We start from the raw sequence: 25,274 nt of genomic DNA on the forward strand, positions 1-25,274 counted from the left end.
CAGCCGCGACTTGTCAGTCACTTCCCTTTGGAAGGACGCCGGCTCGACTCCAGGGTCTCCATGCGCCATGTTCATGCGCAGGAACAGATAAGCCACTGTGCGCCTTTACGCATTTAGGTGCATTTTATATCCAACCATCACTTCAAGTTTTGTATCTGCAGGTTGGGGAAACACTCTGATCAGCCTAATGATGGGCAACCACGTCATTTTAATGCAATTATTCATTTAGACTTTTATTATGGCTGCTTCTGTATGACTTAACTGTGTGAAATGTTTTTTATAACACGTAGAACTGCTTCGTTTCAGAACAGATTTTAGTGGTTGATGTTTTACGTGGTGGAGGAACAATATCAAATTTGCAGGGTTTTTTTGTTTTGTTTTTTGTTTTGTTTTTTGCAAATGCTGTTAATGTACGGCATTCTGCATAAAGGTTTATATTTGATTTTGAACAAATGTATCAAATTTCACACAATTTCTTTCGTTTTATTTTCTGCCTTTGGTGTCGTCGTTTCCCGTTTCTCCAGATTTTGTGCGTACGTCAGAGTTGGCGTGGAGGTAAGGATGTTTTAACGCCAAGTCGTGTTTTGATAAATCCCAAAAATTGACTATAATTGGCGTACGCCAGGTTTTATGCATGCGACAGCTTCGTAAATGAGGCCCCTGGTCCTTAAGGGCCACAATCCCGAAAATTTTCCTTGCATCCCTGCTCCAACACAACTTATTTAAATGAATGAGTCAATTTGCTGAACCTCGTAAGCTGTTGGGTCCATTTAATGTGAGTCAGGTGTGTTGAAGCAGAGATACATTGAAAACCTGCAGGATAGCGGCCCTCGAGAGCCGACTTTGCACATGGTCCAAAGATGCCCTGTGTAAAGAACATTAAACTGCTTATCCTGATTTTTTTATCAGCAATCAGTCAGAAATCCAGGATCTGTTATGGTATGCGGTTATATTATTGCTCTTAGCTGTGCTTATTCTTGGTTCATCAGTGGTAGCATTAATGCAAAAAATGGAGAAAAAAAAAAGATTTTTCAACAACAAAGGTTGCCTTGCATTTATGAGGAAAATAAATTAACCTTGCTTTCAGCACACATTAAAAATACATGGCTGAGTAAGAATCGGGTACAGGCACTGGTCTGGGCTGAAGGAAGCAGCCAGGATATCTCTAGGAGAGAATATGTGGAGAATTTTGAAAGTGAAAGATGTTAATATGACAATCGTGTCAAATTGCAAATCTAATGTATTTCAGAAAGAATGTGGAGAAAAATAGCACCTGAAGTATCATTTGGCATCATCAATATCAGATTGTCTTTCAAGTGTTATGGGAAGGAGAAACACTACAAACTGAAGTTTTACTTCTTTTTTCTCTCTTTTCTGGGAATATGTTGCAGTACTGAAATGCAAAAATGGTAAATCAGTAAACACCAATAAGCCCTCTTCTTTGTTTTTGCATGCTTGGTTTTGTTTCTTGCTCAATGCATCCAGAAAGACGCTGTGGCTGTTGGATGACATGTTCCCCTGTGGGTGTCACTGTTCCAGATCTTCACAGTGCAGCTGACTCTTGGGGAGCAGCTGTGGGAGGCAGAGGGCACCAGCATTAAGAAGGCCCAGCACTCCACTGCTGCCAAAGCGCTGGCTGAGAGTGTCCTTCCCCGACCAGCACCCCGCTCTCCTAAAGTTGACATCAACAGCAACCCAGGTACAGCAGCTGTCTCAAATTTTATTTTTACCATCAATAAAATGCACAGCTGTGAATAAATATTTTACAGCCACCCCTCACTTTTGAAACAAGTTCAGGCTTGTTTCTTATCAGCATTGTTCCCAATGCAGGAAATAATTATTTTTCCAGTTTAAATATTTTAAAATGACAGAGATGGATCAGAATGCATGCACTAATGCTTGTAAAATCAATGGGTTTTTTTTTCTGTTTTTCAAAGCTCACCTATTAGGTGAAAACTAGCAGTAATTGTGATTGTTTGCAAGATTTTGACCATTCAGAATAAGAAAAAAAGACATATTTTGCATTAAATTAGTCAATAAGACTTGACTTTTTAATGTAGAGCTGCAGGTTTAAACTAAACAATTTGTTATGCAACTTTGTTGTATTTGTATTGCATGTCTTGTGGTTGTCTTTGTACAGCCAGTCCCATTTAAAAGTTGTTTATTTATAGAATAGAACAGAAAATGACATACATACAGTCGCCAGTATAAATATAATGCACACATTTGTGTTATCCATTTTGGATTTGGGATGTTGCACAGTTAAATCAGACAACTCGGAGTTCAGGGTGGTTGTTGCCTTTGGAAAGAAGGTGTTTTTGAATCTGTTTGTTTTAGTCTAGATGTACCTGTAGTGCCTCCCAGAGGGCAGCAGGGCAAACAGATCAAAACCAGGTTGTGAGCTATCATTTGTAATGGTATTGGCTCTCCTGAGGGAGTGGGAGGTTCAGGTGTTCATCAGGAAGGGGAGAGGGCAGTCAATGATAGTCTTTCCAACTCTCTTTAGCCTCTCCCTGTCTACTATAGAGCTATTTCACTACAATGCAATCTCAGGGGGGCTTAACAGATGCATCAATACGAGCCAATTCATAATAAATAGCCTAGTTAAGGAAAACAAGTAGATTGTGTTGAATCTTGACTTCGATCCAATCCCCCATCAGCAAATGACTTTGCATGTCTCAGTTTAGCCTCCACCTGTAAGTGTAAAGCATAAACATGTAAACCACTGATTAACTGTAATGTTAGGAAGAGAGGTCAATATATTCAGAGTGGAAAAAAAAACTACACAGAATGCTTGAAGTTTAGATTAATCACTTAAGCATTATATTTTGTTATTTGCAGAATAATTGTGTGCAGGACATTTAACCTGAGCCACAGTTGATGCTCTGATATATCTCATTCAATGCAAAAGAATGTTTAAACAAAAGTATTGGTATGGCCAAAAAGTCAGTGACACTCTTTTGCTTGACTCTTTTGGAAAGTGTAGTGAGGTTTATGAAAAATTGTCAGGTAAATTTAAAAGTAGACAACATGGCATTATCTGACCAATTACCCTATGCTGAAAATATGGCTGTTCAATCAGTATTTTACAAAAAAAAAGTCTAGTGTCCCTGTCACCATTATGGTCCTGTCCTCTCTTAAAGTGGATATATGTTCATATTATTTCTAGAGAAATCAAAATTCCCAGCTTTTTTGTATGTTTTTAGTCTGTTAGGGAAATAAAACATGTATTTGAACATATAACTTTAAGTTTAAATTTTTGTTAATGTTTTCCTCTGTTTAATTGGGCTCTCAGGCCCATTAACATTTAGACAAATCATATTAACCCTCTGATGAATTAATGAAAAAAAATATGTTTTATTTATAAAATATTAGAACTCCACAGATGTGTGCACTGATGCTTTTTATGTTAATCTTATTTAGCCATACATTTTAAAAAAAAATCTATTTAACATTATTACAAGATACTTTATTTATATACATGCATTCTATATAAAAAATAAAATTCATATATAATCATAAATAAATATTGTAAAATAATATAATTTTCTTTTCCTGTTTATCAATGAAGCAAATGCTATTCATCCATATATATCAAATTATAGAATATTCAGTAAGTGGTAGTATATGGCTTATTAATGTCCTGTCGTGTAGTTAATTGCCAATATACCATCCTAACTCATGTATATGCTCGAAAAAAGAACTATATTCTATGCATGAACTTAACCCTATGCATGAATGGGTTAACACTATGGCATTAGCGCTCTTGGTTTTAATAATGACTGTTAATGCATTAAAAAAACAAACATTTCTCATGCTTTTAACTTACAGTGAAGGAACATTTGTCCTTCTGTGCTCTCTGTTCATGACCATTGGTGGAACAGCTGATCTGCATGTCTGTTCTACATACTTTGGATATTTCCAACATTACTGATGATACTCTTCCAGTCAATCTGTGATTTCAACCAAAAAAAAAAAGGATGTCTGGTTTCCAGCCATTTCACTTGTTGCTCTGTTGTATCTTTAAGACCAAAGTTGTCTTTTGTATTCTTTTAGCTTTTCTCTCAAACATTTCTGTTTGCTCACTTGTTACCATGGAAACACCTCCCGTAGTTTACCCAGAGGTGTACTGTTGCTAATGAGGTTTACCTAAATCCCTCGCACCCTCATCTGCGGCATCCTGTCAGTTCATGTAGTGGTCGTATTCCCTCTGAATCCTTAGTTCCTCATAGGCCGCCAAAAAAGGAGGCTGCGAACAATAATCGAGTCCTTGATGGAATATCTGACTGGCCTTTTACTTGTAAACACAATCAATTTCTCACAATGGATTTTGTGGCAAGTCTTGTAAGTTTTAGAGTTTTATTTGCACGTCAGATTTGAAATGGCATGCCTTCTGGTTAGAAAATCTTGTAAGTAGTTGAAGAAAAAAGTCCATCATCAGGTCGGCCTCCAATTCCTCACACATGCATGTTGTTTTTTCATGGTTCATTTTGCTGCTTGCTGTGCTTGTCTTTGTTTTAAAACAATTTTTGTTGGACTCCTTCATTTTGAAATATTATATTTGTTCCCTCTCTATGAACTCTCATTTCTACAGGCAGCATAACACCCACAGTAGAGCTGAATGGTCTGGCCATGAAGAGAGGGGAACCAGCCATCTACAGGCCTTTGGACCCCAAGCCCATGCCCAACTACCGAGCTAATTACAACTTCAGAGGGATGATCAACCAAAGGTGAGTATCCAAGTCAGGAAGTGTTCAGTTGCTGTGGCTTATTGTGCCACCAGTGTAGGTGAGAAATTATGGTTAAGAATGTGAAGATTTTTTCCAAAGTTAAAATTGGGCCTGTTTTGTGACTGATAAAAGCAAGCCCAGTTCTAAACTCTTTGTTAAAAGTTGCCAGCTTTAGAAAATGTTGTTTCTGTAGAGCTTAGTAATTAAGGGAGTAAATCATTTAAACGTAGAGGAATATAGATTCATCCGGTTAAGTGTGGACATGATGTAGATGCACTCTGGATTACTTCAAGCTACAGTCAGTGGTTTGGATGTGTGTGATGTGTGTCACATGTGGCTCTTTTTCTCCATGTGCTCTGACAGAGAAATATGGTACCCATGTGGTATCTCTTTCACTTTTTTTTCTTCTCTGGATGCAGCCATCACACCATTTCCAAAACGTATTAGAGATTCTTCAATTGCACCAAATATGCCTTTGTTGAAGGAAAAACTATTAAGGTGGTAAATATTATGTACACTGTAAAAGATTAAATGACACAATATTCATTCATTCATTCATTCATTCATTCATTCATTCATTCATTCACACTGCCCAATCCAGTTCAGGGTCACGGGGGGCTGAAGTAGCAGCAAGTGGGTACACCAGGGCAGGTCACCAGTCCATCGCAGGGCCAATTTAGAGTGACCAGTTAACCTAATGTGCATGTGTTTGGACAGTGGGAGGAAGCTGGAGAATCCATGCATACAGGGGGAGAACATGCAAACCCCACACACAAAGGTCACTGTTAATATATATATTCACACATATCTTTGGATATATGTTATCCACTCACATGTATTTCTTTGTATAAGAAAGAAAAAAGAAAGAAACAGTGGAGCTTTGGCAGTTTTAATTAACTTGTTTTGATAAATCAGTTTTCATCAAGCCTTATTGTCAAGACACACTGGAACTCCAGAAGCCCCTGCAGATGGCAGTGTTACTTCACTTTAGAAACCCGATCAGCCAGCTTTTCTTGGGTGATTGAGCTCCCATTTTGTGACTTTTAAGATAGGAATGGGCTGGATTTATACAACATTGTGTATACATTGATTTTTGTTTTGTAATATGAACAAATATTTTGCGGGATTTGCACGATTGATGCGCTGCGTAAAGTTGTAACGAAGAACACTGTGTATGATTTATTTCTTTTATGCTTTATAAGTCAGCTTTGTTTTACCCTGGCTATGTATTAGAGGAATCTGCCAACAAATGTGTGATATTTATTTATAAAATGTGGATATGTTTCCAGAAAATCTGTCACTGGATAACTTAGTGTAGTCAGCAGACAGTCTAGCATCTGGCTCACATCTTTTTACCATTTGATCCATGCAGAAGCAAACGGGGGGAGAAAGACAAATGTCTTTGGGATAGCGGAGAAAATCTGTTTTCCAGCATCTGTCTGTCAATGTCATATGTCACAGTGGCAAGTTTCTAAGAAGGGGCAGGCAGTATCTATCCCTGATGGTTTGTTTGGCAGTCATGTTTCACTTTGTTAGAGAGCCAGAGAGGCAGCTTAGAGGATGTGTTTGTCTCAAACAGAAGAGGCGTATATTGCTCCAAGGTCATTTATGTTTTCATAAGGTCTCTTTCTTTCAGTGTGGATGAGCCCTGGATTAATGAAAGCGAGACCCTCTGAATATGAATTCTCTTAATCGGATGACTAAGTATGGCGGAGAGTGACAGGCCATATTCGCAATCTGTCACTTAAACGACGCTGCAGGGAAACGAAGGTTTCCACATACCCATGTCCTTACCTATTATGATGAATAAGAGTGATCCAGAGTCATGTTGATGGAAAATCTGACCATTAAAAGGGCAGCCTGGCTCTGATCCATCAGCGCCCTAATCACTTCCAAGACCAGTATTGATTCATTCAGAAAGTGCCCCGTAGAGGAAATACTGCAATAATATGAAACATGCATTTATCAGCGTCTTAATGAATCTTATTTATGGTGAAAGACCTGAATATAATTCTTTACCATCCAAGTCAATGTTTAAATCAGCAATTCATCTATGCTAAGTGACCACACCATTGTTCGTCCTCAGCGAATAACGGTGTACTTCAGTTTGGTATATTTCCACTGTGAAAACTGTGGAAACTCAGCCATAACAATTAAGGAAAACGATCACTGAATCAGTCAAATATTTGTGTTATCAGGAAATCTGATTACGTCAATCGTCTTCACGGACAACCCCCAACTCTTGTGTTATCACTGGAACACCTGATTCCAATGAGTCATGCAGGGCTCCTCCACGGTGTTCCAGGCTTTCTTCCTGCTGCTCCACTCTCGGGGGAGGGGGGGCTGCATTCTGTCAGAGCTGGAACTTGGATAGGATTTTCCCTGTTAAAGCAAAGCTGAAGCCGCCCACCTCCTCCCAGCCCTTTCATTTGGTTATGACAGTAACATAATGTCAGCTGTGACATTTCCTCCTGTGATGATGGTGCGATACAGAGCTGTCCGTTAACTGCTTTCTCTGTAGGAAACGGTGAGGAAGAATGGTTCACCTGTGCGCCAGTGAAATCTCTGCATGCACGCTGCTGTATTGACCATCCTGGTGTTCTTCTAGTTGGAGAGGAGGAAGAGCAACTCCTATTTGGTTTTGATTTTAACAGGCTAACAGCTATTAGTGACAAGTTAACACCCTGTAAACACTTTATTTTTACTCACTGGATTTAGCATCTTAAAGAGTTAGGAAGTTTGAGCTCGACCGACTAGAACTGTGAAAAAATAACTACTGACTATGCATTCGGTCACACAGTGATTTTTGCCATCTTTCTTTTATTGATATTAATCTGAAGGACAGTAAGTTTCCTGCGTCCTTGCTCTTGTTTATTTGCTGAGGTGAAGGCAGAAGAAGAAGTACAGCATGTGACTCATGCTGCTTGTATGGCCATGAGCAAGAATAAAAAAAAAAAAGAATAAAATTTGAAAAAGACCAAAAACCACAGGGCAAAGGTTATCTATCTGGCAGGCCTTTCCAGCTGCATTCAGCAGATGTTTAAGGCGGTAAAACTCTGACAAACCTTCTGTATAACACTAGCCTTGGTGACGTTGTTTACCAGCTTGGAAACCCAGTTAGAAAATCACCTCCTGAATGTTAATGTCACTCTGTTGTTCTAAGATTTGTAAAATTGCAATTAGCCTTAATTTTTTTCTTTTAAATTTAAGAGCCAATAAATTTGCATGTATTGCCCTCTAGAGGCTATGGTTGTTAACTCTGAGACTGCAAAGAAGTTAAATGTATGAAAACACATTCTTAACGTGGCTCACCGCTGCACAGAACAATCCCTGTGAACTGAAACAAGTTCTCTTAATCAGGCCTTAAATGAGTCGCAGTGCATGCTTTGCGTGCACTGTATTGTAGGAAATCTGAAGAGACAGTTGCAATGGTAAGATCCTTGAAAAATGAATCTCGTGCCCTCAGGACATGAGCAGACAGCAGCGCAGGCACAAAGCACACACACACATGGATACTCAGGTGTACTTTGTCATGTACATTTCTAATTGGGCCAACCTGGCTGACTGAAAAGCCAAATCTGCCCATGAGCGCTTTTCTATATTCAAGATTTACTCTCATCTCTTCCTATGTGGAGGTATCAGATACCCTCCAAGGTCCTCTCAACACACACATTCATTTCCCTCTCTCTCTTTTTTTCCCTCTTCACTCATTCTCTTCAGCCAGGTTCATTTTTTATATTCCTCTTTGGCATTTCAGGCTTTATGGTTTCCTTTGGTCTAAATTGGGACACTGTGTGCTCTTTTGTCCACTCAGGCATCTCAAAAATATGATTTTTCTTATCCATCCTCCTCTCTCCTCCAACCCCCTGGCACACACACACACAAACACACACACACATACAAAACAAAAGGGAAGAGCCAAAGCTCACAAGGCAGTCTTCAGAAGAAATAACTTTTTATTGCAATACTTTTTTTTCCCTTCCTTTTTGAAAGTGACCATGAATCTGTGTAGATCAGTAAATCTGATACATTTGCTCAGATAGTACATAAATCAATGTAGTTGACATGCCAGAGGAAAAGAGAATATGTCCTAATTGTACAAGTGGGTGTATACTCATAAAGCAGTGTTTTATTGAATGGGGTGGAGGAGCAGAATACAGCTCCAACATAAACAAATGCTTGGAATGATTTGTGTTCAACAGACTCGGTGACATGGAAGTCTACTCTTTCCTTTCATCTCTTCTCATCTGAGTGGAGGTTCGTGTTTGTGTATCCCTGTGTGTCCTCCTTAAATCTTTTGCCTTGATGCCTTGCATTTAAAAGCGGACCTGAGACCACAGTGCACCGAGCAGGTTAAATAAACACAAGCATCCTTCATATTTGCTGCATTTCAGGTTGTTTGGCAAGGTGAATCAAATAGCTTCAGGCATCTTCTTCCAAAGAACTAGTATCCATGTAGTCATGTCTGTTTTTTTTTTTTTTTTTTTTTTTTTTTTTTTTTTTTTGCTGCTGCATTGGTCAAAGCAATTAGTCCAACCATCTGCGTAAGAAGTGTCTGTAGGGAGGGTCTGTGTTTCTGTTTGTCCTCCATTTTTGGGCATTAGACACCAGCGCTGTGTGACATGCGTCATAACATCGGCACCAATTGTTGGTGGATCGTTACGGGGTGATGCACATCAGCTCTTTGGGATACACACTGTCCTACTTTCCTGTGCTGTTGTGTATTAACTTTCCAGAAGAGCGGCGGTTTAATCACACTCACCTCCTGTATCTCCAAATCCGTTTGACGTGTCTTCTTGACACTCTCCAAATCTACTTGCATAATGGTGTATCATCTCTTTAGACTTCATTCATGCATTTCCACTCCATTTCTACTCCACGTCCACTGTTCCTATCTGTAAATGGTCCTTTTCACCCTTCTTTATAGTGCAGAGTGCACCTGGGTGTTTTGTGTAAGTTTATGGTCTATTCCCAGTTCTTGTAATGGGAGAACAGGTTCCTTTTTCTTCTTTTAACCACTCTTTGAATTCGGTCCACATCGCAATTACCAGTCACTCCACCGCGCTAGGATGCGGCACATGAAGATGTGACGAGGAACATAGAAATACCACAAATCTATCACACATTTATACTTTGTTTACTTTGAGTCAAATCAAACCTGCAATAGACATTCTGTTGGAATATGCATCTACCTCTTTTAGGACATTTCATCCAGTCTTATTATAATTTTCTTTAGAGCAAAGAAAAGCCGGCCCAGCGTTTGTTCCGGCCAAGTGATGCTGTATTTATTTCTCCTTTAGCGGACCAGTGGGGAAAGAGCTCATGGGGAAGTAGCCTTTGACATCTTTTTCAGTATTTATTTTTAAGCACACAGAAGTATCAAAAAAGGATACATTCACCAAATCAAGCAAATTAGATTAATAATTTACTAGTTTTATTTTTTGTCTGCTCCCTCACTAAAATTAATCCATTCATTTTATTTTATAGAACTTTTTATCCATGCACAAATATCTGAATCATATTTAGTCAGGATTGCTCAGCTATAGTTCTGGATTAAAATTTCAAGCAGACTAAATGAAGATATTTGTGCAAAACAACCAAGGAAACCCCCGCTGGCGTCATTATGTACATAACAACCGACTCCTAGCGGTCTGGCCAGAATATATTGACAACCCAGGAGATTTTGGATCAACAAAGCAATTAGTTTTTTCGTCCTAATGACAATGATCATAAAACAGCATGTCATAGCGTAATATTCTTGATGAAACCAGAAGGCTCTGGTTTCAGCGTGATCCTCAAACGTTTCTATGTCAGCCAAATCTTTCTACTGCAAGGGCAACGTGGTTAAAAAGTTCTCTGTACTTTTTTAGTTTGTTTTGTGTGCTATGTCACATAAGCACATACAAGGTGTAAATGTTTTGTACCGACTGCCAAGTGTTTTATTACTCGCCGATATTTTTTCTGCTTTTTTTTGTGCAGGATCTTTTCATTCACATAATTAAACCACTTTATTCCAGTAGTTGCTTTTATTACCACTAAAATTTAATTTTTTTTTTTTTTAACAATCTCCTTTATTATATTTTTTGTAAGATGCTGTAAGTAACAAAGAGTTTACTACCCATAAGGTGAACTGGCTGTAGCATTCATCAGAGAATTAGCCAGAAGACCCATGCAGGCCCGATTGAGGTCACCAAGACCGCCTGCTGATTACAGCACGCCCATGAAGAGATCTATAATCTACTGCAGAAAATATTTAACCACAACAAACAGTTAAAAACAGTGGACACTGTCAGCTTGGACATTTTAATTAAAATAAGATATGAAGCCAATGTTTTCTGCACAGCATGTTTGTTATTCTGTCTGTTGTCAGTGATTTTGCGTTTGAGCATATTTGACAGCAGCTGTCTGCAGCACAGACACAGCAGTACATTACACTGCAGGAATGCAATGGAGTAAATAAATTGCTCCTACAGTGAAGTTAGGAAAAAACAACCTCCAGGATGTGTGTTTTTGCTGGATGAACCAGATGAGTGAAATATATTAGTTCCAGGTTAACACCTTTTTATGAACCATGATTTTAACTTAACTTTTTTACACCTCAAAGATTTTGAGCAGTGCGATTCCAGGGTGCCACCACAAGATTCATATGTGCAACAGTGATGCTCTGATAAGAAATGTTTTAGTCTTTGTCATGAATGTGCATGTTATAGCTGCCTAAGGTGGATGAGACTGATTGTGGTTTCTGTGTGAAAGCATATCTCATACATAGCGTTTTCTATTTGTGTGTGTGTGTGTGTGTGTGTCTGTTTCAGTATCTAACCGCTGCAGAAGTCACGTCTAATGAGAAATTAGGGCTGAAGAAATAGTTTGATTTGAAACCATTCCTCAAACATTACATTACATTACATTCTGTTTCTCACATGTGGTTGTGGTGGTTTGGAACGTCAAATAGGTCCAAAGCACTTTGGTCCTCCTGCAACTCCCAGCACCATCACAGTTCCACTTTGTTTACTTGACTACAAGGGTTGTTTTCTCACACCGCCATGTATTTTCTACATGAGCGATTGTGTCCGGCTGAAGGGAAAGGAGAGCAATCAATGAAGGACACAGGAATGAAGTATGGAAGTTGGGAGGGAGAAAAAACATGTTAAAAGTCTGGCAGGAGATTGGAAGAAAGTGCAGCTGCTGGAGGAGTGAGCCTGTCCAAGTTTTTGTATTGTACCCCCTCCTTCCCCTTCTAGATCTTTGTTGCCCTTTCGCTCCCAGTCCAATCCCATCCCCTTTACAAGGCTTTTTGTCTGTGTGTGCGTGAAACAGCTATTTATGTTTGCATGTGTGGCCAGTAGATGTCTTGGTGGTCAAGCTCAGAGACGCTGGAAGACAAGTAGGCCAGTACACTCCCTCGCTCATGTGCTGCAAGTTTTCTGTGTGGTTGGCCCACTTTTTCCTGTGTGCCACTTTTTGCCGTCCTCCAGTCTGTATATTTTTTTCCCTTTTCACACGAGTGGTCTACAAGGATGCTTGACTCCCTTAAAAGCTCCCTCTACATGGAGTAATTTGCATGGCTCTTAGTGTTTTAAAAAACATGTCCCTTGAAGAGACAATTTTAAGAGGAGTGATTTAAACTAGATTATTCAGTCACAAATTAATATGTTTGTGCAAGAAGAATTTATTTATTTATTTAACAAATACTGAGACCCCCATCTTCTTCTTTCTTAAAAAAGTCTCAATTTCTCACATACATACATCAAGGTTTGGATCTAAAGCTGGATGTGGTACAACATTGGTTATTCATATTATGTCTATGTATATCTCAGTTTTATCTTTTCCAATAGAGAATGCTCAAAAACCTGGAAAGTTTCACCCAGCTTCTACTCCTCATAGCTTTTCTCTGAGTGCAGAATATTAGGTGCAAAATCATAATCAGCATACTGGTTATAGCTAAAAATGCTCTCATATGTTTAGTTCAGCCTTTTTCCAAATATTTTCCTCTTGATTTTGGTGTGTTCAAGTCCAATGTTCATGTTGTCACACAGATAAAAACAGTTTGAGATGACATTTGCTTTTGTAGTGTGTTTCGTTTTACTCTTAGAAGCAGTTTTTGGAAGATGGGAAAATTGTGAAATAAAGGAATGCATGTCCAGCAACAATACCATTATGCTGTGGCATTCAGATCCTGATTGATTGGTTTTAAGGGGCCCAGCTTTTGGCAGGAAAACATTCCTCAGCACTTTGACTGTCACAACCACCAGCCTGAACTTTTGAAACAATGCAGGTTGGATAAAATAATTCATGCTGCTGACACCAAATTTTGATCTTACCGGCTGTTGTCGGGAGCAGAGAGTTTAATTTACCAGATGAGCCAAAGTTTTTTCATTCTTTAGCTGTTTATATTGAGCCTTTCAGTAATGCAATCATGTATTTTATTGTTTGTTAAAGTGGCCTTGTGCCTTTGTTGTCCATCCATTTAAAGGTTTAATTTACTATGTATTCTGAAACGCTTTTCTACAGCTAAAGACCTTAGTAACTTTTCCATGAAGTGGGAGCTTTCCCTTAACTCTTAAAAAATAGTGGGTCTTTTGGGGTGCTATATTCAAAATAACTTGTTACTCTTACTGTCCGAAGCATTTTATGTATTGCATAAATGATTGCTCATGTGACTGCATGTCTGATAAAAAGAGATGCCGGTACAGCCATCATGGTCAGTGCTCAGATTATATTCTGCAGTGCTTTCATTGTAAATGAGTATCTTTTTTTAAAACACAATACGTCACCTAGAGTTAAGTATAAAACCCACAACTTAAGGCAGCTGTGGGTTTTAAATACAAGTAGCTTCACGGTATGAAAAAAGAATTGTGTTTCTTCTAGACAATGAGATGCACTAAAAGTATGTATCTTCTAGTCACTGGTCCTGATTGATGATTGCATAAGTTTATGAAATGTTTCTCTGTGTATCTGTTTTTTCTCTCCTCATGTCATACAAATCTGACATTTTATTGATGATAATTCACACTGACTCACAAATTGCTACAAAATTCAATGGGACCCTTTTTATAATATTGCTGGTATTGAGCGTGTAGGCATCGCATGCAACAGTGATTTAAGACCTGTTATGAACATTACTTTCTTAGCCTGTGGTTTAAGGAAGCAATTTGTGGATGCAGCATATTGGATTTTCCTGATGTTCAATATAATTAATAGTTAATATAGTTAATTTCCAACTAATTCTGACAGTTTATAAATTCAGTGGGCAAAATTTAAAAAAAAAACCTTGATATACATAACAAACCACCACTTTTTATTTTAAACGAGATTTTAAAACAAAACTGGCTTCTATAATGAGATGATCATCTCCTAGTTACAATTTTGAAATCAGCCACTCCAAATAGGGATTTATTTGTGGGTGTTTGCCTGTGACGATATTTAGCTTGAATATCTTCAGCAGCTGATGTTGGTGTCACTATCACCATTGCATCACGTCTGTAAGATTCTGTGACGTGGAATTCTTTTATTGTTTAAGGGAGGAGGGTGTAAAAATGGACTTAATCTGCTCAATGTCACAAGTTACTTTCAAACATTCATCGAATGCCAGAAATTTTGCGGATGTTATCCAGAGAAACTGCATGTGTAAAACTTAAATGTCCATGTCCACTGGACAGATTGTTGTCTTACTTTACCTCAAAAGAATTAACATTTGAACACAACACATTTATGGTTACAGATAAGTGAATGACCCTATCTGACAACTTTTTTTAATGGTTACCTTCCATTTTGCAGAATGGGGGGAAAAAGAAACAAGAACACCATTGCAGCAACCGTAACAATTAAAGAAAAAGAACGAAAAAGGAGGGCTGCCAGACTACTACAACAGAATAGAAAAATCTTACAGAAGGTGATTACAATTATGGATAATTATAACTTTTTAGAGAGGAAGGAGGTGTAGATAAAAGCCTTGTATGCATACCTTACTTGGTATGCAGTGAGGGCACTTGATTCGGCACAAGCAAATCTATCTCTTGGTTTTATTCAGCATTGCAACTTGGGCCTCTTGGCCAGGTCTTGTTGGTGAATGAGAATTGGTTCTCACATTTTACATTGAAAAACAAATAAAGGATCACTTCACATGAATTACGTAGCTCTCTGCCTAGCACTTACTTTGATCATCAGTTGAGTCACTCACCTCACCACTGTCACTGGTCTCAACAGGACTGCAGGACGATGACCGCATATTATTATTCTGTGGTACTTAGGATGGCTGATATTACTAATTAGTCTGGAATCAACTGAAATTATAATTGATCCTTGCATATGATTTATGTACAGTACCAATCAAAAGATTCAATGTTTAAACCTTTGATTGGTACTGTACATAAAAAAAAAGACACCAGTCATGATCAAATTGTTGTTTCTATGCTGTCTCTGAAGACCCACCACTGCCTATCCATGATTAGAACATATTTTTATTCATAAATATTAGAAATATTCAAAATTGGTGTTTTTACAGATATCTTGTATACCAATTTTGTCCAGCTGTTAATTTCCAATATGATTATCAACAGATACCAATATTTTTAGAGCAAGTTGTGCCAAACAAGCAACAAAATCTGTAAAACTATTTATGGCATCTTTTGTATTTTGTCATGTTGAGTTAGAGGAGGTTAGCTGAAGAGTTTGATACATGACACGTAATTTTAAAAAAAGAAACAAACGATACCTATCATTTCTGAAGTTGCATTTTAATGTCATTATCTGTCGATAATATCACTATGCCCATGTTATCAGACATCTCTAATAGATTTTGAGCGGTGTAACAGGAACTGAGTTTGTATGGCCAAATATGATCCTGAACCTGTCATTTGGGTGGTTCTGTGGGACTAAAAGCAATTGACTTCGCAATGAACTGCAGTATCGATTTTGCATTACATCTTGCTCCAAGTTACCTTCACCAGTATGATACTTTGGTATTTCCAGCCTGAAAACAAGTTTTATACGGTTTCCTGTTATCTATTATGTGTATTTAAACTGCTTAAGTGCTATCTTCAGATTATGACTTGCAGGTCATAGAAACTACTTCTATATTATTTCAGATTAAGTAAATGTCTGTAAAGTTAGGATAAATGGAGCTGCTCATTGTAGCAAAAAAAAAGGTGCTATATGAGTTTGTTTTTCTTTTTCTGCACAGGAAAGGAAATAGTTTTCGTGCTACTGAAGAAAATAGTTTCCAGCTGAAATGTCACTCTGTCATTTATAGTAATAATTGCAATACAAAACTTCAGTTTCCCAGCAGGACTGTGTGTGGGCTTTTTGAATGTGTCTATCTCTTTGTGTGTTCGCGCATGAGGTTTTTAATGATTACGATGAAACGGTAACCTTCACCACCGTGTTCCACATGAAAGAAAAGGTTCTCTCTTCCAAGTTTAATTCATTACTCACTTTCAAATGTTGATGAGTTATCATTTGATTGAGTTCTGGTTTCACTTGTTCTCTTTTCTGACTCATACCAAATACACACATACATATTTGCGTCATCACACAGACGCAACTGTGTTTTTTCATCATTATTTTCCCATTCCCCTTTGGGCGGTCTCCACAACCTCCCTACAGGTGTCCTGGTCCAAAATTCTCTTTGCAGTAAGAACGATAACAAATAATTGATTACACAGAACAGGCAGGGTTGTTTTTTTTTTTTTGTTGTTTTTTTTGGGGTTTTTTTGGTCTACGTGAATTTTTATGTGCATGTGAGCTGGCCTATGTTCTTTTCTTACTTGCTTGTGTGTAAGCCACTACTTTCCCACGTTGTGGAATCGGGTCTCCCACAGGCCTCCCTCCATGTCCCTTTCTCTCTTCTCTCTTTCCTTCCTTTCCGCTTTCTTCCCTGCTTAAGTCTCCCTCTTTCTTATCCCTCTCTCTCTTCCTCCCTGCACCTGTACTCAGCGCTGCAGCCCCAGCTGCTTCCATCTCAGCTCAGCGCTGTTGGCCGGAACCCATGTTGCACTTGGCATGTCCTCTGAGACCCTGGGGCCACACTTGACGTGCGAGGGCCAGGCAGGCCCCCGCCCAAAGAAGACTCCTGTGGCCAGGAGTTCAGAGCAGACGGATGAGAAAGGGCTGCGGCCTGGAGAAAGACCTGCTGGAATTATGAGAGTAATATGCTGACTCATTGTTAATCAGAAAGAGGAAAAAAGTAGGGAAAAGGAAATGTAGAGAAAAAAATACACATATTAAAAAGAGATTCTTGATCACTCATCACTGGTGTTTTACTAAAAAGACTGACTAAGCAGGTAAATTGTGAAGAAATGGTAGACTTTATCACAACTTTTGATAATGTTTGCCAGCTATGTCAACATCAATAGCATTTTCAGTTAGATTATATAAATATATATATTATATACGAGCCGCTTGTCATGTGGCCTGATGGTCAGTGGTTTGAGTCCTGCTCCCTGCGCTGCTGGCCCGAGGAGGCTTTTTCTCTGCCGGCCACTCCCAAGCCTGGATAAATGCGAAGGGTCGCGTCAGGAAGGGCATCCGATGTAAAAACGTGCCTAGTCACCTGAGCAATGAGTCGCTGTGGCGACCCCTTCAATAAGGGACAAGCCGAAAGGGAAACAACAACTCTAGGGACCTCCCCTGCTATGTAGTTAAGAAAACCTCAATCTTAAAAGCTTTCTTTACACAGGCAAAATTGGGTAAAGCCCCTGTTTGCCAACATCTGTCACAGGCTACTTTCAAAAGGTCAACATTAAATTCTTGCCAAAGCCATTGGAAAGTACATCAAAATACTTCCATTTGAGATTAGCCCTTAGTGTTGCTCTTTGGCCTTCTTACCATGAATAAACACAGTCTAGTTCTGATGTGATAAGAATATAACATAAGCTCTTCAGAAGACACCAGCTACACTTTAAACCCACCCAAAACTGGTAGTATAGTATGCAGATTGGTCCAAAACAACTTTCAATAGTGTTGAGCTTGGCAGAATGGATATAGTGATTGTGATCTTGCGACTTTAATAAGAAAACAATTTTGATTAAAAACACAATTTTGATTAAGAATTTTAATGGACACGGCACATAACCTGAGCTGAATGTGTTTGGCTCCTAAGTTATTCTCAAATGGTTTGGCAAATGACAATTTTGAACCTATGCTGATAAAAAAAAATCACAAATTGATTGGTGAAATTCTTTGTCACATTCATCCTCTCTGTTGGATTTATGATAATTTTGGTGATCCTTTGATTATTAGGTGCCATCTTGGGGCCAATTTTTTTTTTTTTTTTTTTTACAATTTTAAAAAAGGATATTTTCAACATTACTTTGTAAGTACAGCTCATTAATAAATGGTCAACATCACACTTTTATAGTTATTGTCCAGTTTTTAAAAAAACATTTTTTTTATTTTTTGTAAGCATCTTAAAGTCGCAATGTGCAAAATCAATGGTCAACGAGAGCCAGGTACAACTACTTGCTGTGGGTCCACCTACAATGGAGTTACCATATTTTCGCCACCATTTCTTACGATGGTGTCTCAGAATGGACAGATAACTATGTGTGTGTGTGAAGTGAAAATCTGTAAAACTGTAGTGCCAGCTTTCTTTAGTAGAAACTGGAACAATGTTTGGGATAAGGTGCATAGAATTGCACGGTACACATGTATTCAGTTTAAAAGTATTTACCTATAGTGCAGTCATCTCTGCACCTGAGCCCACTGGATCCATTCTCAGATGTTTATGTCTAGAAGAATTTTGATCAGTGAAGGCCACCGTCCATTCACAGCCATGCTTGCCATTGAAAGTAATTTTTATGCCCATCTTTACCACTAGATGTCAGTAATTCTTACACACTGTATCTTTAAAGAATAAATGACAAAAGTCATGTTGTTTGCTAAATGGATTAACATGTAGACATATTAATTGATGTTAGCTAAATATAAAATGTGTATTCACGCATATAAAGGCCTTCTTAGGTTGTTATTAGCTTAACTTGATATCTTTCATCTAATAGCATGCATGTGTGCAATTTGTTATGAAAGCGACTGCATAACTTTCCAGAGCACACATGTTTTCCTTTCCTACATTTTCAAGCTTCTTGGGTTCTCCAAATTCCCACACGCATTTAATCAAGTGCTAGCATGACTGCTGAGCCAAGTAGGATGTTGCAGTATAGAATTTATACACAGTGACAAGGAATAGCTCTGTATCTGTAAAGCTTGTGTTAATTTTCTTCACACAGTAGTAAAATAAATTCTACCAAATTCACTTACTGCAGATTTTCTTTCTCTCATGAAAACCTCAGAGCCAAATATGAAAATACTGAGTCGAGTTTGGGAACTTGACTCTAGTCGAGACATATTTCCATAAATCTGCCGCGCTCCATTTGTGTGGACCACATATGGTGGCTGTATGTTCTTGTGAATATAAGTGTATATTGGCAGAGATTAAAACAGACAGGGTGAAGGATATTAAAAACTCTGGATTTCTCAGTTCTCTTATTAGTTTTCCCACTATTTCTCTTTCCCCGTCCTCAGTCCAGCAGACATTCTCAGCCCTTTTCCTCCTGACCCGAGGGAGGGGGGTATCGCACACGCAGACCTCTAAATCTGCTCGGTGACAGCTCAGTCCCGCTCTGTCAGGGCTCAGTGAAAGAGAGTATAATCTATGGTTGAGCCAAGAAAAAAGAGGCGAGGATATATGTTTCTGTGCTTTGTTTTGCATCTCTGAGCTCAGATTCAATAGCAAGACATTACTCAAGCAGTTGGCCAACTGGCTATTGTGTTGTAATTGACCCTGATGAAGTGGTTGGGCCTTTAATTTGGGAACGGTGAAAACAGTGAATTGATAACTTGGCTCATAATGTCAGACCCTCTTCTGCCCCTGTTTTTTTTTTTCTTCTCTCTTTTCAATTCAGTTTTAAGTAATACATACAAATATCTCTGCTGCTGAGTTCATAAATGCTGTGTTGGACAGTATTCTTTATCCAGCTCTCCCTTGTGCTGTTTTTGTTTGCTTTAGGTACCATTATCCTGTTCCTAAGATCTTCTACGTGCAGCTGTCAGTGGGGAGTCATGAGTTTATTGGTGAAGGACGAACCCGCCAAGCAGCGAGACATAATGCTGCCATGAAAGCCCTTCAGGCCCTGCGCAACGAACCTATCCCTGAGCGGCCGCCACAGGTAAACACAAGCACATAAAAACAGAGGCTCACAACAACCTGAATACCTGAGGTTTAACATGCATTTGCTCACTTTGCTGACCCTGAGAATTCTTGCTGTTATCTTCATTACACTACTATTTCTATTAAAGCTTACAATGGACTTCTGTCCAACCCTGTTGGACTTGCTCATAAAAAGTTGTTAATTCTCTTCTTTTTTGGCTGCTGGAAGTGGACATACAGTTACTATTCATTTCAGTAATGTATTATGCTTGCACATGTGATTTTTGTTAATTCTGGACATTAATATTATTGTGTTGTTTACCAGGCACCTTGGAATTGTTTTTACTCATATGCAAACAACACAAGTAGGATAAACTACTGGCACTACGCCGCGCTGTTGGCACAGAGCATTCGAGTCAACATGTCAATCTCATTCTTCTTGTTTTTCTTGTTTATACAATATATATATGTATGTATGTATATATATATATATATGTGTATATATATATATATATATATATATATATATATATATATGTATGTATATATATATATATATAATATGAGAGAGAGAGAGAGAGAGAGAGAGAATAAATGACATACAGAGTTTTATGTAGAATGGTGTTCTGTCTGAACACCTAAACATATTTTTGTTTCTACTTTATAACTATATTTATTTATTTATATTCTTGTCATATTTATTTATCTAAGTTTCTTTAGCATTTGTTAGTTGTGTGGGGTAAGTCTTATAAACATAAAAAGGGCACTTGACTGATGATTGTGTGATGGAAGTCTGTGTTGCCCTTGCACCACTTTTCTTCTCATCAGCCCGGCTCATTCTTCCTATTGCAAATGACTTCTTTAGTGTAGATAAACATTTATTCAAAATGACTGAGTTTAAGCATCATTCTTCACTTTCATCCACATTTGAACAGAAATCTCAATGCAGTGTTCCATTTTGTGTAAGGGTCAGTTGTCTGTACTTTAACTCTTACTTATCAATTCATTTCACAGTTTATAACCTAAAAACATTAATTTAAAAAAAAATCTAATGCATAAGTTGAACTGTGTGCACAGATTTAGCCACAATCCCCTCACATCTTCCAGAGACTGTTTATACAACCTCATCGCCTTCGTGATTTTGTCTTTATGACTTTTTTCACCCCAGAGGTCTTCTCCACCACCTCCGAATTGAAAACCTTAATTAAAAGTTGAAAGATTTTTGCTGCTTCTCGGCTTATCTGTTTCTCCTCGCTCTGGGATGACTCCAAAGAGACTTGCGTGATTTTTGTGCAGTTACTAAGATGATTGCATATCAAGCTTTAATCAGATTGAATACAAATCCGCCACCGCTCTAATTACTCTAATGTATCATTTAAGCCCTGTAATCTCCATAGTTTTAGTTTACACCTGGCAGAGCTGTTCCTCATTTCTTTTTTTTCTTTTTTTTCCTCCCAATGACATTGTACCTTTCCAGAGCTTCCCCTCAGGCATAGCTATTAACTGTTGTTATCATCTCCCACCGGAAATCAAATTACCCCATATCCTCACTGCTTGGCATCGCTGATGGTTATTCAAAACGCTTGGGCTATTCTCACATGCCTGTCTTGCTGTCTTGTGGCGTCGGCCACCATAAATGAGTTCTTTGTTTGCTGCTGTTTCTGAGTCTTGATTTACAAATTAAGCTACATTGTGTCTAAAGCATGAGACTGTCATTCTGTCTGCTTGAGTATGTGTGTTCCTACATGTGTGGATGCCCTCCGGTTAAAAGTGTTCCTTTTCACTGCGGGCTGTCAATTTTTTATTTCAAGGAGGACCACAGGTAACGTGTAATTATACACAAGTAAAAGTAACGATATCTGTCTTCAGGAAATGCAACTCGCCTGTAAATTTCCTGGAATAAGGCAATAAATTCTCAAGTTATTGTCTGTTTGTAAAGAGGAATGATATGCTGCTGTTAAATTTGAAACAAGGCTAAAGTTGATTATTTAATAATTACATTTAGCCATACCTTCCCCAAAATGTATTTATTTATTTTATTTTATTTTTATTTTTTTTTAAAGTTAAATAAATAAATAAATAAATAAATAATTTATTTATTGACAAACTTGTTGATGATGTTTGTTAATTTATTTGCATTTTGCATGGTATACTTGTCGGTCTATTAGTAGATTTAGTTGCTTGTGAACACAAAATTGCCAATCAACTTAATGTATTTACACACATAGACATGATCAAAACGACTTGGTGAAGTTCAAACTGAGAGTCAGAATGGGGAACAGAGAGGGTTTAAGTGGCTTACAACGTGACTTGGTTGTTGGTGTAAATCTTTCATTTTCACACACAACCACCTCGAGGGTTTACTGAGAGTGGCCTGAAAAAGAGGAAATATCCAGTAAACAGCAATCAGGCTGCTGCTGGTGATGTAACGTGTGGGAATACTTTCTTGATCTGCCTTAGTACCTTTTAAGTGTTTTTTAAACACTGCAGCCTACCTGAGTGGTGTTGCTGACCATGTCCATCCCTCCATGACCACAGTGTATCATCGTCTGTTTCCAGTAGGATAATGCACCGTTTAACAAAGCTCAAATCATCACAACATGATAATGATTTCACTCTACTTAAACATGTATAATAATCTTCAAGGTAAAGTACAGGGTCCCTCCTCCCAAATAATCATTTTTCATTCAAAGTCCTTGTTCAGGGTGACTGTTATACAATAACCCTGCTCTGTATAGATTACTGCATTTTATCCCAAGGACTCTCTGACCCATACATCTATAAGCAGAAGCGATACCGAGGACAGATTCAGCCTTCTATTTGTCTTTGTCACAGGGAGGTTGCTGATCTGCTTGGTCATTCTAGTTTTGCTCAAGTTTACAGGCCCACTGACGCGCTCTGACTCTTTACTCCTGACAGCTCATTAATGTAACCTTGAAAAGGGATTCACACTATTAATCACACACATCAAGAATGCACAGTCACATAGCTTATTGCCAAATAGGACCTAGCTTCTTTGGACTTTCACTCAGAACCCACATGGACATTGATCATTTTCCATTTGTGTGCAGATTTTGTTTCTTCTTTCCTTTTGAAAAACATTATTATTATTATTATTATTATGATGATGATTATTATGATGATTATTATGATGATTATGATTATTATCATGATTATTATTTACACTGAATGCATTTTATGTTGTGATTACTGTCCTAGAGAAATAAATCAGTAGCTGCTCTGTTATTTGACAGTATTGTGTGACAAATTACATTGTACACACCTTAACTGCTTAAAATGTTTGCTCTGTCCCTTAATGTTGTCACATAATTGTGCATCAGAGACCTCATAAGAAATTGCAGGCAGGCAGAATGAAAAAGGTGCAAAACTAAATTAACAATGGCTTTCACACTTCATTTTTCAAACCTCATTACAAATGACAAAAATAACCTTAAATCAGCTTTTAAAACAGTTAACTCTTTTAATAAAAACAAATTTTAAAGTCATCTGTGTCACCATCAGATGCTAAATGTGAGGACATTGCAGACCATTTCAGAAGTAGGATCAGTGCTATTAGATCCAACCTTTTATCATATCTGAAGGATTTAACTGTTGAAAGACTGGTTGAAAGAGGTTTGTCCGAGTTGATGGTTGAGTTTTCTCCCAATTAGAGCCTACTACCCAATTTAGTTTCAATTCCCTTGTCATTTTAATATTTTACGGTTACTTTGAGCTAGAGCTTTTAAACATAGTTAATTATTTTTTTCAGATGGGTGTTTTCCCATCTGACAGCAGTAGTGAGGCCCCTTCTGCAGAAGAGAAATTTAGACCAACAGTCACAACATCTGACCATTATCTAAATGCCCCTTTTAAATAAAATGAATGGAAAAGCTGTTTTTGTGGTAAATGGAATTGCTTTTATATTGCGCTTTTCCAGTCATGCTGACCACTCAGTGCTTTACACCCTTCACCCTTACATACACTCTCGTACCTTAGGAACATCAGGGGGCAACTTGGGATTCATTGTCTTGCCCAAGGACACTTCGGCACGTAGTCTGAGGAATCGATTTCCCAACTTTCCAGTTGAAAGACAACTGCTCTTTTTCTTGAGCTACAGCTGCTCCTAATTACATTCGTTTTTAATGACACACAGCTTTACAGTGGCAGGGAACATCCCTTTAAACTGTATTTTATATGTAAAGACACGGGTGGCAGGGAATTTCTTATGGACCAACCAGGACAAAACTGAAGTTTTAATTATCAGGACTGAAGATCAGAAAGGGATAACCACGAGACGCTCAACCTTCTCAGCGAGTGAGAAACCTGGGTGTCCTTTTAGACTCTGAGCTGCTTTTATTCCATTTTTTATTAGAAAGACATGATTTCATCATCTTAAAAACCAGAGCCGGAGTCCACCCATTTCTCTCTTGCCAGCACAAACGTGTTATTGCTTTGATTTTTGGTAGAATAGATAACTCTAATACCCTGCTCTCGAGTCTTTCAAAAATTACTAATTTTAACCTACAACTACTCCAGAATTTAACTTCACATGTGTGATAAGAAGAACCAGTGCAAACTGCAAAATGTAGCTCAAGGGTGAGAAGAAATTACACAAGTTTGAAAATTACTTCATTGTCTCCCTGTGCATTACATGATTAATTTTAAGGTTTGTTGTATATTTTATTTCAATAGTCTTGGGCCTTTTCATTTATCTAACCTTCATTTATCTAATGATGAACCCTCATAGACCCAGAGGTCTTCTAGTGTGGGCCTTTCAGAAGTCAGAACCTCTTTCCAATGTGGTCCTCGTCTGTGAGGAACGACTTACCAAAAAACCTGCAGACACTGATTTTAAAAAGAGACTTAAGACCTACCATTTTAGCTTGGATTTCAGCTAAACCTATTTTATTTTGTTTAGTGTATTATTTTTGATTAGCTTTTTATTCATTTTATTATTGATATACTTGCTTATTAACTGTAAAAAGTGTGTGTGAGTGAGAGAGCGAGTGGGATCAGGTGTGTGTTTAAATTGTTCATTTAAATTCTTTATATATATATATATATATATATATATATATATATATATATATATATAGATATATAGATATATAGATATATATCTATATAGATATATAGATATATATCTATATAGATATATAGATATATATCTATATAGATATATAGATATATATCTATAGATAGATATACACTTGACTTCACCTTTAAAAGACCTAAAGACTTTGATTCTGGGGGAATTTAATATTTTCTCATTTATCAATGTGTTAATTAAAAAAAAGCTTACCTTTTTATAAATGATTTATTTGGTTGGGGGGGTGCTTCTTTCAAAAATACTTTTTGCAGCATTTTTATTTTACACTTATAAATACAATGTAATAGCC

At 37.8% G+C, this 25,274-nt stretch overlaps 1 protein-coding gene across 1 annotated transcript in view; it reads left to right on the plus strand.

The window, feature by feature from the left end:
- Positions 1–25,274, plus strand: part of stau2 (staufen double-stranded RNA binding protein 2) — a 99,598-nt gene that overhangs the window by 3,785 nt on the left and 70,539 nt on the right. Inside the window, exons 4-6 of the mRNA XM_079259363.1 lie at positions 1,540–1,699; positions 4,595–4,730; positions 19,735–19,894. Of these exons, the coding sequence (XP_079115489.1) occupies positions 1,540–1,699; positions 4,595–4,730; positions 19,735–19,894 (456 nt within the window). The remainder of the gene's footprint in view (positions 1–1,539; positions 1,700–4,594; positions 4,731–19,734; positions 19,895–25,274) is intronic.

The sequence above is a fragment of the Telmatherina bonti genome (genome assembly GCF_933228915.1).
Source record: "Telmatherina bonti genome assembly, chromosome: 20".
Lineage (NCBI taxonomy): Eukaryota > Metazoa > Chordata > Actinopteri > Atheriniformes > Telmatherinidae > Telmatherina > Telmatherina bonti.